Raw genomic sequence first — 17,800 nt, 5'->3', positions numbered from 1 at the left:
TTTCATTTTAGATGACAATAAAATGTTTTGTATGAATGATACAAGTATGAAAAAAACTATAAATTCACCAAAACATAGTAGTTATTCAAAAGTTAAAAGACAACTTTATGATTTAAACTCTTTTGATGAAGCCGGTAATTTATTATTTTTTTATGAATTATTTTAAATTTATAATATAACATTCTTTCTTTATAATTAACATTTTTAAATGTCAATAGAACTATCAACATATGATATTTGTAGTCCTGCTGTAATCAAATCAAAGAGGCAATGTACGTACAAGAATATAATTAATTCTTTTTCTTATGAGAAACTATAGGTTTTTCTACTTTTAATTTACGATTTCCTCATCAACATGCCACTGCTCCTAGCAATAAATACATTTTTATTAAATATTCATTCTTATTATAAAGACTTAAACTACAGTAATTTATTATTTCCCAACAGGTCAAGTAAAAGAAATGCACCAAAAACCTGATGATCGTAATCTGCTATCATGTATGCAATCTGAAGGTATAATTAAAACAAATTATTAATTTGTCAAATGTGTAATGCCACTTTAAATATGTCTGAGTATAGAAAAAAATGTTGAAGTGTATCAAACTACATCATCTCCATTTAAAGTATCTAACATGGAGAATAGTTTAAATAGATCTGAAATTATTATTATTATTTAACACTAGTGGTCATACGTATCTTTCTCTATTTCATATTGTGCAATCTATATATTTATAGGTCTATGCCTCTATGGTAAATGGTAAAATTGTATAATATGATTTACAATTCTTATCTAAAATCAAGCAACGTTATCAAACTTCAAAAAAAGATATATTTATTTATAAATTAATACTAGCCATCATGAATATTATGTATGGATTTTCGCTACGAATTTTTCGCTCATGCATTTATCACCCTGGTTACAATTTTATGTACCCAAGTTATGAAATTATAACAGTTTATATCAATAAGACGTGACAAAATACAATTTTAAGTTTAATTAAATTAAACATTTTCACTTGTAAAACTTACACACTGCAAAAAAAGATAAAAAATATAAAACAACAAATATAACTTATCAGCTATTATATACCTATTCGGTAGGCATAATAAAATAATAATATTTTCACAGCAACATTGTAATTAGGCGTAGGTATAGCTGGAAATGATGAACATCAAATTATGGGAACGACGACGTTGTGACAATGATAACATGATGAGAACAATAAAGCGAACTGGCATGGTCACAGTTAACCGGAATTGTCTGTCTCAAATACAACATACGGCATTGCTGTCCACGCCTAAAGGGCACGTATGGACCCATTCACGTAGTTTGAATTTCATAATGGAAAAATGTCGGAAAACAAGTGGGATCACTTTGAATTACCGTCGCCGTGAGACCGGAAAACACTCATTCTTTGAAGTAAATACGACGATGTGGCCTCTGTGAGTTCGATCTTAAAATTATTACCTATCTAATTAAATAACTTAAACACAGTAACGTTTTTAATGTTCTCACGAATCAGCACTTTTTCATGCTTAAATAATACGGATAACCTAATTTAAATTCTGATTTTTTTCTGTGATGAAAAACAAAATGGTAACAAACAATTTTGAAATATACTATATTAAAATTTCGTTTAGGTATTTAAGTACTATCTTGTTACTATTAAAACTATTTGTTAAGTTTGAACTTATATATAACTATATGAACCTACGTACTTTTTCTGGAAATTTCGAACAAAAAATTACTTAAAAATACTAGTGCTCATTCCCCATTACTTCTTCCAATGAAATAAAAGTTTGAACGAGTTATTTTTGAATTGTATACTAATTTTTAAATAGGTTTTAATGGCTAAATTATAATAATAGTCGATTGATACATGAATATATTATAAATTATATTTGTTTAATTAAAATTTTAATAATATAATAAATTCATTATTCAGATGGCATTTGAGACATTAATTAATTTTTAATGTTTAAATACCTAATTAAATAATCATTAAAATAGTATACATATTAATAATTTTTAGCATACTTATTTATTAGAATATTTTTCTTCTTTTTCAAAAAAATGTATATAAATTGGTTATAAATGTTTTCTATATCATTTATTTAGAATTGTATTTAAAGGATTTTATATTTTTTAATTAATCTAGAAAGGAACTAAGCTTTATATATTGTTATTCAAAATCTTTTTTATATATACTCATAGTTTTGTAAAACAATTTCTAAAACATGGAGAATACAGTTTAGCTCCAGCTATCAGGATAATATTATCAAAAATATTACCCTCAAGAGTGAATTTTTCTGACCAGTAAGTATAAAATATAATAAAATCTACTCTTTAATAATATTAATAATATATTAGGTTCACAAAACATTGACGTACATATACTATTTTAGCTCGGTTACAAAAACCAAAAAAGTGCCTTGAATTCAGTTAAAACTCAGTATTGTTGTAATGTTGAATTTTTGCTGTATTAAACCAACCAAAAACCTTCAGCCGTATTCGCCCTATTTCTTTATTTACGCGGCTACTAAAAACTGCTACATATAATTAAATACACGTTTAGCTAACGTACATAACGTATTTTTACATATTTATCTGAGATTTATGTACGCAGGAAATGGTCTAAATACAGAAACACACAAACGGAGTTATGTCGTTTTTTGAGGAATTTGAATCCAGAATGTGATTCAATCGATTGGAAGGGCGATTTTTTCAGAACTTTGTCATCTTTGATATTTAATTATATGGTTCAAGTACTTTGTAGTGGTCAGATATCCAAAAAACGAAAAATAACACAAATGATCCTAAAAAAGATTAATGATGTTACCGACGAATACGTGTTAGTAAACTCACCAGGTAATTTTCTACAAGGGGTTCAAATATTTGTAGCAAATATGCTATCTCTGTGGCTAGAAAAACCCATAAATAATATCTGCAGTAAAGGTAATAATAATAAAGGCTTAAAAAACAGAAACACAATGAATGACATTGTGAAACAAAGAAATGGTATTAAAACAAAACATTCAAAAAACAATACAGCAGATCAAAATAAAACAAATATACTCAAATTAAAAACCGCAATAAAAGTTAAAACTAACCAAAAATCAAAAAAAGGTCAACTTAAAAAATTTAATAATATTAATAATAATCAACATTTAAATACGGATCATGAATATCAAATAGACAATAAAGATAATACATCTAACAAAGTTGAGAATCAAACAATTGATATTGAAACAAAGCATTTAAAAACCAATCAAACGAATCAAAATAAAACAAATAGTTTAAAAATAAAAACACCAAAAAAAGTTAAAACTAACCAAAAATCAAAAAAAGGTCAACTTAAAAAAATTAATAATATTAATAATAATCAACATTTAAATACGGATCATGAATATCAAATAGACAATAAAGATAATACATCTAACAAAGTTGAGAATCAAACAATTGATATTGAAACAAAGCATTTAAAAACCAATCAAACGAATCAAAATAAAACAAATAGTTTAAAAGTAAAAACACCAAAAAAAGTTAAAACTAACCAAAAATCAAAAAAAGGTCAACTTAAAAAATTTAATAATATTAATAATAATCAACATTTAAATACGGATCATGAATATCAAATAGACAATAAAGAGAATACATCTAACAAAGTTGAGAATCAAACAATTGATATTGAAACAAAACATTTAAAAACCAATCAAACGAATCAAAATAACACAAATAGTTTTAAAATAAAAACACAAAAAAAAGTTAAAATTAATCAAAAATCGAAAGTAGGTAAATTTACAAAACCCATCGTTAAAGACAACTTGTCTTCACAAAACTCAAAAAAAGCTACAAACAAAATAAAAACAAATAGAAAATCAAAAAAAGGATTAAAATCAAAGTCAATAATTGGTGCAGTAAATGATTCACAAAAAATTATTGAAAAAAATGAAATGTTATCAAATGTACTCGTAAGGCGTTCAGTCAGTAAAACTACAATCAAGAAGAAAATAAAAAATAAGTTGAATAAGTTTGGTAAAAATAACCAAAAACCCCAAAAAAATAAAATTTCAAAAACTATTGTAAAAGGTAAATTGTCTCTGCAAAACTTAAATAAAGCTACACAAAAAATAAATACAAACAAAAAATCTAAAAATGGTTTGAAATCAAAATCAATAATTAGTGCAATAAATGGATCAAAGAAATTTATTGAAAACAATGAAATGTTATCAAATTCTGTTCTCGTTAAGCCTGCAGACGATAAAAATGCTAGTGAGACGAATATAAAAAGTGAAAAGAACTCGAACATTCCCGACGATGAAAGTCATAATAACACAAATGGTCGTGACAAGTACATAAACGGGAAAAATAGTAACTATAGACCAGTGATAGGCAATAAAAAATTATCGGATTCGACAAAACAACTACATAATGAAAATACATTCGAAGCAGACAACAACGGCAATAAGGAAAATGATTTTATTAATAACGATGCTCTTGATTTTGAATCTCTTAGACCAGCTATGGATGCGGAAAAAATTCACTCGATGACCGCCATGAATCATGATGGAAGAAATGACGATGGTCATAGAAGTACAGCAATGGATGATCGTTACAAGTCGCATTATGACAGTGGTGGCAAATTATTATTAGAACACGGTGGTGAAACGACGCCTGCGATATCAAATGGAATATCAAATAGCTATAATAATAATAATGTAAATGAAGAAGGCAGAATGCTGAATGTGACGGATATTAGTGGACATACCTTGAGGGTGACCGAATATTTGTTAGAAGAAAAATATGATACTATCTTATTGAAAGATGAAGAATTATTAAAATATAATGACAACCAATCGCACAACATTGATGATGAAGGTTACAGTGATTTGAATACAGATTGTGATAATGGCTTTGACGATGATGACGGACATCATATTATAGTTATGAACGAGGATGGAAAAGAATTTGAGTGTAATATTTTTATTTTCATTACCATTTATTACAATAGTTAAATTAATAAATAAGAAATAGTTAGTTAAACATTTACATTTTAAACCAAAAATAAGTACTTACCTATTGTTTTTAGGTACATTACCCTGGCATTCTATGTCAGAATTTTCCAGTCTAAATTGTATCATTCGTTAGTAACTTATTCGTAACCATAAATTCAGAATTTGTAACTTGATTTTCATAGCGGAAAATCCATTTTTCTCCCGGGGGTGCTGCGGTAACGGTACACCAGCACCTCCCTCATAGGGAAATTAATTCCTAAAACTGATGCTATCAGCGACTGAAGTTCAGCTTGATTAATAAACTGTTACCATTTTTTAATAAGTAAATTGATGGAGAAGACTTTTGTTTATTTGAATCCAATAAATCAAAACCCGGTTGAGGAACAATTTACTAACGAGCAGAACGCGTTCTCTTTAATAATGAGCTTTGATTATTCCCTTTTCTTTTCCATTTTTCAAATGCTTTGTTTTCAGCTACTTCTGATGTTAAGTTGTCACAATTTAAACATAGTTTTCTTTCTCCACGACCCTCTTCTGTTCTAGACATCAAAACAGAACATCCAAACAAGTGAATAGATTTTTTGCATCTTACTCACTTATGCAATCCGGTAGGTAGATTTCCATTTGCACAAGGAAGACATGTCGTTATTTACGTAGATTTATTTTATTTATAATAATATAATAGCTTCTGATCTAATATGTTGTATTTCTGTATGAATTTCAGTATTATTAATTTTTTTAGTTTTTTTAATTAATTCAACTACCAAATAATCATTTTCATTGATTTTTAAATAATCTAAATCACCGTTTTCTTCTTTGTTGCGAAGTTAACCATTGCAATCATTGTCATTATTACGAATACTTATATTTTGACTATACTCGGTTTCTCTATTATCTGTATATTTGCTTATCTCGTAATTTAAATCAGCAAGATCGTAATCTCCATTTTGATTATTGTTATTGTTTTTGTTTTGATAACTATATTCATCTTCATTTCCAGTAATATTTTGAATACAGTGAAACCTCTATTAATGGACACCTCTCAATAGTGGACCCTTCCCAATAGTGGACACTTCTAAATGCCCCGGCAAAAATGTATGCGTATAATAGGAGTTATAACCTCTTAGTAGTGGACACTCCTAATAGTGGACGTGGACACAATAAACTGGTACCAAATTAAAAATTACCTCTCATAAATGGACACAATACATGTACATTTCAAAAACGTTTAATAAAAATACTATATTTATCTGTTATATATTCGTTCATATTTTATCTTATCTTAATGGTTTTCCTAATCGAAAAATTACTAATGGTTCGGTTATGTGTTCGGTCGTTAGTTGTGTGCAGCACATTGTGTGAACACGTACCTACGTTAAAATGAATAATAATAAAAGAAAAAGATTGAACTTAGAAGAAAAATTAAATATTATTAAAACCAAGGAAACAGAAAATCTAAGTGTTCGTGTTTTAGCAGAACGATTTTGCATAAGCAAGTCACAGGTAAATTTAAATATTTAATTTAAACACATACATATTTTGTTTTAATTTATCTAAAAATCATTTAATGAAAAATACAGGTGAATAACATTTTACAAGATGCGTGTAATTTGAAAAAATATTACGCTGAGAACGGCAATGAAGATATGAGGAGAAAATTTTCGAAGACATCGGATGGAGCACTTGTAGATAAAGTTACATTTGAATGGTTCTGTAGAGCCCGTTCATATAATTTACCTGTTTCTGGACCATTGCTCCAAGAGAAAGCACGAGAAGTTGCAAATGAGGTAGGTCTAGAAAACTTTAAAGCTTCAAATGGTTGGCTTCAAAAATTCCGAGAACGTCATAACATTTCTTTTAAAAATATATGTGGTGAAGGTAACTCTGTTGATACAAGTGTCGTAGAAAAGTGGTTAGAAAAATTGAAAACATTAATTTCAGATTATGAACCAAAAAATATATTCAATTGTGATGAAACAGGTTTATTTTTTCGAGCACTTCCTGATAAAACATTGTGTTTAAAAAACGAAATTTGTCGTGGAGGTAAAATAGCTAAAGATCGATTAACTGTTTTACTATGTGTAAATATGATCGGGGAATTTGAAACTCCGTTAATAATTGGAAAATCACTAAAACCACGTTGTTTCAAAAGTGTAAATGTATCAACGTTAGGTGTTAATTGGAAAGCTAACCGTAAGGCATGGATGAATCGAGATTTAATGACAGATTGGCTAATGTGTTTTAACAGAAAAATGGAGATGGAAAATAGAAAAATTATTTTATTTCTAGATAACGCTAGTTCACATCCTGATACATTAAACTTAAAAAATATAAAACTAATATTCCTACCTCCAAATACGACTTCGATTTGCCAACCACTAGATCAAGGAATTATTAAAAATTTTAAAGTTCATTATCGCCAACGATTACTTCGTCATATTTTATCTAGAGTTGATCAGAATGTAGAAAACAAATCTATAAACGTTTTAGATGCAATTTTTTGGATAAAGTCCGCATTAAAAAATATAAAACCAGAGACAGTCAAAAATTGTTTTAAAAAGTCGGGATTTTTTTCGTTCGATACAGCAGAATATGTAATGGAAAATGACAATGTTGCAAATTTGGACTTATTCTCAGAACTTGTACCGAGTACTATCGAAATTGAGGACTATGTTTCTATAGATAATAATATCCTTACAGAAGACAATACATTAATCATATCAGATATAATCAATTGTAATCTAGACAATTTTAGTGAAAAAGAAAACGAACAACTCGAAGAACAAGAAGAAGAAGATGAAGACGATTCGATATACAATCCAACGTTTGAAGAAGTTTGGAAAACAATAAATAATTTAAAAACATATTTTAAAAATAAAGAAGATGAAATCGCATTATCAATGGTAGCCAATTTACAAATTCATTTTGAAGAGCAAAAAAAATTTACACAAAAAAAAATTACAGATTTTTTTAATTTTACATAATCATTAAACATTTTTATAAGCATTTTTATACTACATAATTTTTTAATACATACATACATACATTAAATATACATACATCTACATACATATTTATATTATAATATACATACATAATAAATAATAAATTAATATTCCAATGTATATGTTCATATACAGTGTACATATAACCTGCAATTTCCTATAGTGTCTCCCTATAGTGGACATTTAGTAATTTTTTGCAAATGTCCACTAAGTAGAGGTTTTCTCAATAGTGGACAACTCTCTATAATGGACAATTTTTAATTCCCCGTGGCTGTCCACTATATAGAGGTTTCACTGTACTGTCTTATCTAATACTATTTTCATCCACACAAAACTGATTTGTTACTTCACTTTTTTTACATTGATTTTCATCACTGAAATCCAAATTTTCGTTCTTTATTTTGACCTCCCAATAAAAAATGATCACTTTTATAATATTTTAATAACATTTCCACGAGCTTATCCACTCTTAAAGGTAAATGTTCATTCTTAATTACACGGTTTTTAATATGATTAAAATTGCTTTCTATTCTACTTGAAGAAGTAGTAGGTGTCCCATATCCAAAAATGTTCATCACGATAGAAGACCAGCATAGAAACAATTTCATTGTTTTTACTATAGTTGCCTCAAGTAATTAAGAATTGTAATTTTTCTTTGTGACATTTGGAACTTTCTTCACTTGAATAACTTCTTTCATTGGAAGATTAGTGTTTTTCTTCTGGAATTATATAATATGATATACGGGGTGATTCTTTTATCATAAAACACATAAACATACAACATAAAAGCATGTTTTGAAAATATTTTTTTACATAGTTTCAAAAACAACGTTTTTATTAAAAAATTATATTTTAAATATTTTTTATCCTTATATTTTCTTAAGTTTTATTACTTTTTTGAATGAAAACATAGTTTTAATTTCTTATTCTAAAGCAGAATATTTTTCTGAGTATTTTGATACATAAAAATCGAATTTAGGGCGAGTAGTTTATGAGTTATTAGTATTTAAAGTTTTGTTGCGCGGAGTGGAGTGGTACGGGGTTACCCCGCAAAATGTTTGTCCACTACTTCGTTTGACTAAACTTTAAATAAGAATAACTCATAAAATATGAACACTTTTTGAAATAATAAGTGTTTTATGATAAAAGAATCACCCTGTATATAACTAATTAATGTATTTTACTATTTAAGAGTAACCCTCAATATAACAATTATTGCTGACGTAGATTTCTGCTGGTTAAGAGAATGTTACGTAACTATTTGACGTGTGTGAAGTTGCCCCCTCCCAAAATGTTATCATTTTGTAAATAATTTGCAAATATTGCAAATTGGTTTTCAGAATTTGCAAATAAATCCCCTGGCCGGAATAAAAAAAACAATACGGGGGCAACATCACGTAGCCTCCCCCTACTTCGTCGTACCATTATCGGACTTGTGTCAATATATGCAAAATATTAGCAACTAATTGCAATTTACTTGAAAAAAATGTATAAATGTAGCTTTAGAGTTTTGTATTCTATTTATATTTTTTTATTAAACTAGGGTTTTTTTTATCTGATTTAGATTTTTTATTAAACTAAACTTATTTTTATCTAATTCAGATTTTATTTAATATTCAATATTTTATTGATGTTTCGAAAATGTTATTAATCTTGTGAAATGGTATTATAAATATTTGGTGAAAATTTCAAGGGTCAACTGTTATTGATTTTTGAGTTACGCCAAAATAATAAAACTGATTTTTTCAAAAATTGGGTTTTCGTAAAAATTACCACTTTTTTATCACCTTCTTGACGCTTTCTAAAAGTACTTGGAATTTTATATTTTGACTAAAGTACCAATTACATTTCATAATTTGAGTTCCAATTAACGAAGATTAAATACATTTTTAAGCAGTAGAATATAATATACTGGAAAACTATTAATCGTAGGTTAAAAGTTTTTCGTACTCCGAAGATACCAAGCACTAAATGCACCTTATTTATTATTAAATTAAAACCAACTACCTTCAATTTTTATTTAAAATTATGGAACATAAAAGATTACTTACTTTTTACATCTTCACGTATTAATTCAGCTCGATATTTTTGTATTATTGCTTCAGTTGGGTATGTTTTATTGTTGTGGTTCTTCCCATATTTTTTATGAATTTGTATACAATTTAACAAACGTAAAGAACACTTATAAAGTATAAAGAATATGTAAAATATAAATCCGGTCATAATAATATTATGATTTATGATATTATATAATATTTTGAAATAAAGTTATAGGTTTCTTATTTAATTGATAATTTCTAGTCCGGAATCTGATAGCTGAATATTAGTTAAATAAAAATTAAAAGACTAACGTATTCTTAAACAATTTACCTATAGGTAAGTAGTTTTAATAATTTAAGTATAAATTCACAGTAAATTGTGTTAATATATTTTAAAATCTGAAAAATGTTTTGATTCATAAAATAAATAGTAAAGTAAAATAAAGTGAACATTTTTTTATCAATAATACGAAGTGCAATTAAGACAAAAAATTTCAGATTTTAAAATGGCCAAGAGAGTCATTGTACAATAATTTGCAGTTTATACGGTACAATTTCGAAACTCTGGCTCAATTTTTAACTGGCCAAGTAGATATTTCTAGAATACGGGTGCGGATGCTGGTGTGACGAGTGAACCCCGGGAAAAAATTGGATTTTTTGCGGTGAAAATCAAATTACAAATTCCGAATTTGTGGTTATGAACGGTTACTAAACAGTGGTTGTTACTATTTCGATTTTAATAAATGCATTTCCCTATGAGGGGAGTGCTGGTTTACCGTTACCGCAGAACGCCCAGGAGAAAAATGTTTTTTCCGCTGTGAAAATCAAGTTACGATTTCCGAATTTGTGGTTACGAACGGTTGCGAATAGGTTACTAAGTAATGATATAATTTAGAGTGGAAATTCTGACATAGGGGCGCCAGGGTAACATACCTATTATTTTTTTACTGGAACTAAAAATGTATTTATATTAATAAGAAGAATATAAATATAATTAAGACTGCTAATTTATTTTGTTATTTTGTATACTGTATACAATATGCTAATTGCTATACTAATTGTACTCAACATTTTTTTTCTATACCTATTGTAACAAAACTTTTAAATAAAAGTAAAGAATAACTAACACGCATATATTGAATAAATACATAATTTAATATTTATATACTGGTTTGTATAATAGCTCGCGTTTTGGATGATCTCGTGAACATGTTTTTGGATAGTTCATCGGATGGCTGGAGTAATAAACACGATAATGCTACCAAAGTTATAGAATCGAGAAGAGATGAATCTAAACAAAATTGTTTTCAGAGATGTGCTGATGGTTATGTACGTATATCAAATAAATATACATAGTGTATTATACCTATATAAGGTGTAACTAGACTATTTGACAAAGTTCCATTACAAATGTTACTTTATTTGTTAAATAGTTCTGTATATATATTAACTACTCATACTTAATTACTTACATTTATGTAGTTATGTACTTATTCAAATGGTAAATTTATATAAATCATATTATGGTTTTATTCGTCCTTAAATTTATATTACCCACACTAATTTATTACATATTAAAGTAAAAAAAAAAACATTTAAATTAGGTACCTATATATTTTACTTAATTATTCAATGAACAATTTTGTACATGCACTTAAATTATACTTTTTAAGGATTATTGCTAAAGCATAATTGAGAAAAGTATTAAAAAACAATTTTAATTTGTGGTAAGTGGAGATTGCTTGCATTGAATATTTTGTTATATCGCCCTTACTAAAAACAGTAAAAACCTGCCCTTGTTACTATTATTCATTAAGTATTCTGTATCAATGTTAATAACTAATTAGTACCTATTTCAGTACTTTAGTACATACGGAGGAATCAAGGTGTATTATGTTTTATGTATTAGGTTCTTATTTCTATAATGATTCAGAAAACGTAGATATACTCTTACATAGATGGATCTACTTAACTACTTAAGATATTGTAATGATAGTTATTAATGTTATTATGTAAAATATTAAGCAAGTTTTTTATATCGATTGTTTAACTACGTTTTAGACACAAAAATTAGTGAATAATTTTAGAAATAAAGAGTCAAAAAATCAGGAAGTTTGTGATCAAAGTAAAGGAGTTACCTATAACATCTGTAAAAAAGATGGCAGCAATTACAGTGTTCGCAAGACAATATTGCCAATGCGCAGAAATCAAGATCATCGATGTACAATGTGTTCATTAGATAAATCAAAATTAGTAGTTAATACATTAATTAAATTAAAGTATTAAAGAAAGTTTGAAATTATTTTCTATAAAATATCAGATTCTATTACATTTGTTGGATGATTGAATAATATTAATTTAATTGTATACTTTTAATAATAATAATAATAATTTATTAGCCATATGTAGTTGCATAACAATAGGTAGTTCAATCAAAATTGTCGAGTATAACGACCCAACTCACCACTGAAGAAATCTCTTGTTGGTGAAATCGGAGCACTAATATTCTAAGTAATTAAAATAGAACAAACATTACAAAATTAAGAATAATAATGAAAACATTAAAAGATAAGTATAAAAAAGGGTGGACAAGTGAGTATAGTAGAAATGGAGAGTACCTAGGTCACTATAATGGATGTGTTAAATTTGAATGCAATGACAGGTATCATTGTATACGACAAACCATTCTGAACGGAGATGATTTGTCATGTAGGATAATTAGTAGGATATATTGTATTATTACCTATATTTAAATTTTAATACATAGTTATTTTACGCAATTACGTGAAAAATTAAATTTCATACACTTGTAAAAATTTTTCTATATTGACGTTAGAATTTTTTTTCACAGTTACTTGAAGGAAAACTTTTGGATAACCTTGTATTAAGTTTTTTAACGTTAGGTATAAATCACAAAAATTTTACGAATTGTAACGAAACAGCCAATCAGATTATATTCACTCTGACAATGGGTACTAAAGAGGCCGTCGTCACAGTAGAAAAAATCGACTGAAACACTAAATAGTTCTTAGGCCTCGTTGATCGTAGAAACATGATTTTGGTATCAAAATAATTACGAGAAGTTGTACTAAATATTCTTGGAACAGATTTTTTAATTTTTTTTTCGTTCCAATTTTATGTGTTTGAAGTTTGTAAAATTTTTCTTTTTTTTAAAAAATTATATAAAATCGGCAAATTTAGATATCGAAAATCTGTTCCAAGAATATTTAGTACAACTTCTCGTGATTATTTTGATACCAAAACCATGTTTCTACGATCAACGAGGCCTGAGTACTATTGGAAGTACAAAAGCATGTTTTTGGCAAAAAAATTACGAATTTGCCGTCATTATGTGCTGCTAAAGCGATTACAGTGGCAGCGTTCTGAAATAGTACTTCTACCACCACCACGCTTGCATAAGCAGCCATACCGCACCATAGGTTAAAACTGACGTGTGTGAAGTTGGCCCCCCCCACGTTTTCCAATTTTCTCCAATTTTCACCAATTTTTTGAAAATAATATGAAAACATTTGAAAACCGGTTTTCAGAATTTGAAAACTATTATTTTAGCTAAAAATATTTTTTCTACTTGGGGGGGCAAAATTCACGCAGCCCCCCCCATGTTGTCCAACCGACACCAAACCTTCAACAATTTTTTGAAAACAATTTGAAAACATTTGAAAAACGGTTTTCAGAATTTGAAAACTATTATTTTAGCTAAAAATATTTTTTCTACTTGGGGGGGGCCAAATTCACGCAGCCCCCCATGTTGTCCGATCGACACCAAACCTTCACCAATATTTTGAAAATAGTTTGAAAACATTTGAAAACCTTCATTTTAGCAATACATTTTTTTTTTACTTGTGGGGGGCAAATTCACCCAGATCCTCCCCCCATGTTGACCAATCAACTCCAAACCTTCCTCAATATTTTGAAAATAGTTTGAAAACATTTGAAACCAGTTTTCAGTATTTGAAAACCACGTGCGTCAAGTTGGTACCCCGACTTTGTCGTATCGACCAACAACTAATACCAAATTTTTGCAAAATAATTGCAACACATTTTTCACTATATTTTATATATTAGAAACCTGTACGAATCTGTAAAAAAAACATAAAGCATAAACATAAAGCTCAAATTTTTTATGAGTAGGTGCCATTATTTCATCAAAAAAAAAAATGATTTTAGTAACCTAATTGTTTCTGTCATTAAAAATGTGTTAGTCTTAGGAATTTGTAATTTTTCCACATTATGCTTATTATTCATTAATTTCATGATATCCACGAACATATTATCATAATATATGCATTATAATAAAATATAACCAAATACCCAAATTTTAACATTCCCAAAAAAATTCATTTAGAGCCTGTGTTCGTCCACGTGTCCCCGTGCGCACGCCTGTGTTTTATACTAACATTACTATGTAAAATGTACGATTTCCCTACAGTGTCTGGACGTGATATCTAGCGTAACTATAGACCAATAATCTAGTATATGAGCGTAACTACTGTACATAGGACGTCGTCCTACAATAGTCATGTAAAAACGGCCACTGTGAGTAAGTCTCATTGCTAAATTAATCAATTTATACCAAGAAAAATATTTTTACTATTCATTATTAGATCTGTGAAGTTCACCCCACCCTCTACACCAATTTCAACAAGTCGATTACTTCAAGAAAGTATGTATTGGAAAAATAATATGAGTCTGAGATAGACAATACAATATGGCGTAATAAGTAATAACACTTTATATTTTGAGCACACTGTGCGCACCCTGGTAGACCGGAAAAACAAATCACATTATTTCTAATCATAGGTCATATTAGAGCATTTTGTTGGGACTGGTTGATTCCTGTCGCTGACCGACAGCAACATGTTGCGGTCGGGTGGGATTCAAATCGGCGGGATGTGTAAACAAAAGACATAATATTATCATACCGTGCTTGACACACAGTCAATTTTGGTGGTTGCGAATTGTGTTTTAATTAATTTATTTTATTCATTTTGGACGTATCAATATTATAACATTGGTTTAGTACATTGGTCATTTGCTTGCCACGTTTGGGAAATGGACAAAAAAAAGGTAAATTGTCGTTGATTATTTATAAATTATATAAATTTAATAAACTTAGAAGTAAGAAAATAATTAAAAAATTATCACAAGGATTGACTTTAATTTAATAATCAATAATATAATATATTATATGTAGGTTGTAGGTATATTGTACTTTATTTATATTGTACAATGTATGATTTTTATTTAAATTTTTTATAGGTAAGGTTAAAAAGACAAACACTTGGTTTATCGTTTATGTAATAATATTCGAACTATATACTATATACAAATTATGATTACACATTGCCTCTTACTGTTTTTAACGGTTATAGTGATTTATTATGATAGTGGTTGGGATTTTATAGCACTTAATATTGCGTAAATAATATGCAAAATTAATTTTTTAATTTCAGTTTTCTGAATCTTGAAATAAATTTCACACTTTTTTGGCCATTACTTAATCATTTTATAAGTAATATGTTAATGCTTATATAATCCTAAACCTGATTATGATTACTAGGGCTGAGAATTTCTAGTTTTTTCTTATTTATCCAGAAAGGTCGCAGAACAAGGTGAGTGATGTATAAATATGTTTCATAACGATAATAAGTTACACTGAACATTTTATTTTGCATATCAGAATCGTTTTTCATATACAATAATTGTTGAATTAAAATTTAACATAACCATTACAGTGACTCTCTAGACACCTAATGTACAACAAAGCGTAATAAATGTTAAATTGTAAATATAATCCCCGAAATTGTAAATCCAGAAAATATGAAATACTGTTTCTCTAAGATTAACCAATACGGTGATCGATTTTCACTACTTTTATGATGATTTATTTAAGTTATTATTGATGTAGCAGTTTAAAAATCTATAAATCAGCAGAAAACAGAAATAAAAAACTAGATTATATTTTAATTTTTTAAATTGTATTAATTATAATTAATTTAAAATTATTATTTTAAAAATTATATTTTCTTATTATCTTATGACTTATGAGTTAGAAAAGCCCAAAATACAAAATAACCGTAATAAACGTAAAAAATATTAATAACTGTAAAATACCATTGAAAAATAGTTTTTAAATATTTTTAAACTCAAAATAACGAAAAAATTAAAATACTTTGATAGTTACTGATTATATTATCTTAAAAATATGCTGTACATTGATGATTAATAAAATATATATTATGTAATAAAAGTAATTGTTATTTAATATATTCGTACGCTTATTCAGCCACCCTTCCCCCGGACCGTCATTTGTTTTTTAACAATTTAGATTTTTTATTTCACTAGGCTTTTTTTATAGGTGAGTTACCTTGGCCCCGTAACTTTAAATATATAACAATCAATGTCAAATTATGTAATATCATTTGTAATAATTTATAACCACCAAAAAAAAATTTGTTACTTACCCACGACCACTCAAAAGCAAGTATCTATGTGGCGGGGCCGTGTTGACGTCACTACAGCAGATCCATTTACCAGCTCAATTTCGACAGCATGTACATTTCCGATTTTTCGAATTTTTTTATATACGTTATTTTGCGGAAATAATTCGTTTGGTAATTTGTGAATATAGGTAAATAATAGAGGAAGAAAACCATGTATAGACGCAGATTTATTGTTTAACCTTCTAGTTGAAAGAAAAAACGAAGTTTTTGAAGATGAAAAATTGGTTTCTGTATCTAACACTTTGTGGTCTGACTTAGCTAAGAAACTCAACTACAAAATAAATCCAAATAGCATATATTTAATGCTATACAATAATAGGTACAATTGGCAAACCAAATTGAAAGATATTGTTGGTATTAAACAGTGTCCTGAAGAAGACGATGGCAAGTTAAACGAAAATGATTATTCATCATCATCGTCAACTTCTTCATTTTCATGCCCCAAGTCTGAACGAGAACTTTTTGAATTTGATCTTTCCTATGACGCTTATAGAAGCATTTTACCTACAGTTGTTGATTATAAACGAAAAAGTAGTTCAAGGCAGTATAATATACTTAAACCTAACGCTTGGACTGATGTTTTCAATGATACATTCATAACAAAGTTTAAATTACCATGTAACTTTATATATAAGCGTGCAAAGGTTAGTATTAATCCAAGTCAATGTGAAAATTATATTAGATTTGAAGGTAAATGTAAGGAAGATAGTTGCAATGCCCAACTCACTGGTTGGTGTAGAGATAAGCCAAATGAGGGCGAACCATTAAAAATATCAATCCTCACGAAAAATACAATAGGACAAGAAAATAAACATACAGGTAAAACGCCATTAAAAGGGGAAAAGCGTAAAGCGGTTGGTATCGAGCTTTCCAGTGATTTGGCGTGCAATTGGAGACGAAAACCCGTAGGAGATTTAGAATTTGGACGACTTTCACCGCCAAAATTATACCGTAATGAAGTATTACGTAAAACAAAACAAGAATACCGTGATCGAGAATTAGTAATTACCACGAAAAATGCCATCGAGTCACTAGTAGAGTTCAAGCATAATTCTTCATACTCAGGCTCAATTCATACGATTGGTATGGATCCATTTGTAGTTCATTACTCAAATAGGGTGGTGTCTTCTTACTGTTTAATGCTTCTGCAATCTAACCTAACCTAACCCAACCCTAACCTTTTTTTTTTTTTTCTATCGTGAACGGGGGAGGGACT

At 28.1% G+C, this 17,800-nt stretch overlaps 2 protein-coding genes across 2 annotated transcripts; both read left to right on the top strand.

Moving 5' to 3' along the window:
* The first annotated feature begins 883 nt into the window (after positions 1-883).
* On the top strand, positions 884-17,750 carry LOC132924743 (uncharacterized). The gene is made up of 8 exons (XM_060989191.1): positions 884-1,443; positions 2,216-2,317; positions 2,628-3,117; positions 3,197-3,254; positions 3,794-4,975; positions 11,244-11,389; positions 12,122-12,339; positions 16,904-17,750. The coding sequence occupies exons 1-8, from the start codon at positions 1,163-1,165 to the stop codon at positions 17,748-17,750; spliced, it is 3,324 nt and encodes a 1,107-aa protein (XP_060845174.1). The 5' UTR covers positions 884-1,162.
* On the top strand, positions 6,370-8,087 carry LOC132926634 (tigger transposable element-derived protein 6-like). Its single transcript, XM_060991008.1, has 2 exons — positions 6,370-6,519; positions 6,597-8,087. The coding sequence occupies exons 1-2, from the start codon at positions 6,397-6,399 to the stop codon at positions 7,998-8,000; spliced, it is 1,527 nt and encodes a 508-aa protein (XP_060846991.1). The 5' UTR covers positions 6,370-6,396; the 3' UTR covers positions 8,001-8,087.
* Positions 17,751-17,800: the final 50 nt, after the last annotated feature.

Source organism: Rhopalosiphum padi, chromosome 3 (assembly GCF_020882245.1).
Source record: "Rhopalosiphum padi isolate XX-2018 chromosome 3, ASM2088224v1, whole genome shotgun sequence".
NCBI classification, from domain to species: domain Eukaryota; kingdom Metazoa; phylum Arthropoda; class Insecta; order Hemiptera; family Aphididae; genus Rhopalosiphum; species Rhopalosiphum padi.
Note: the sequence above shows the minus strand (reverse complement) of the source record. Positions and strands in the feature narration are given on the sequence as shown.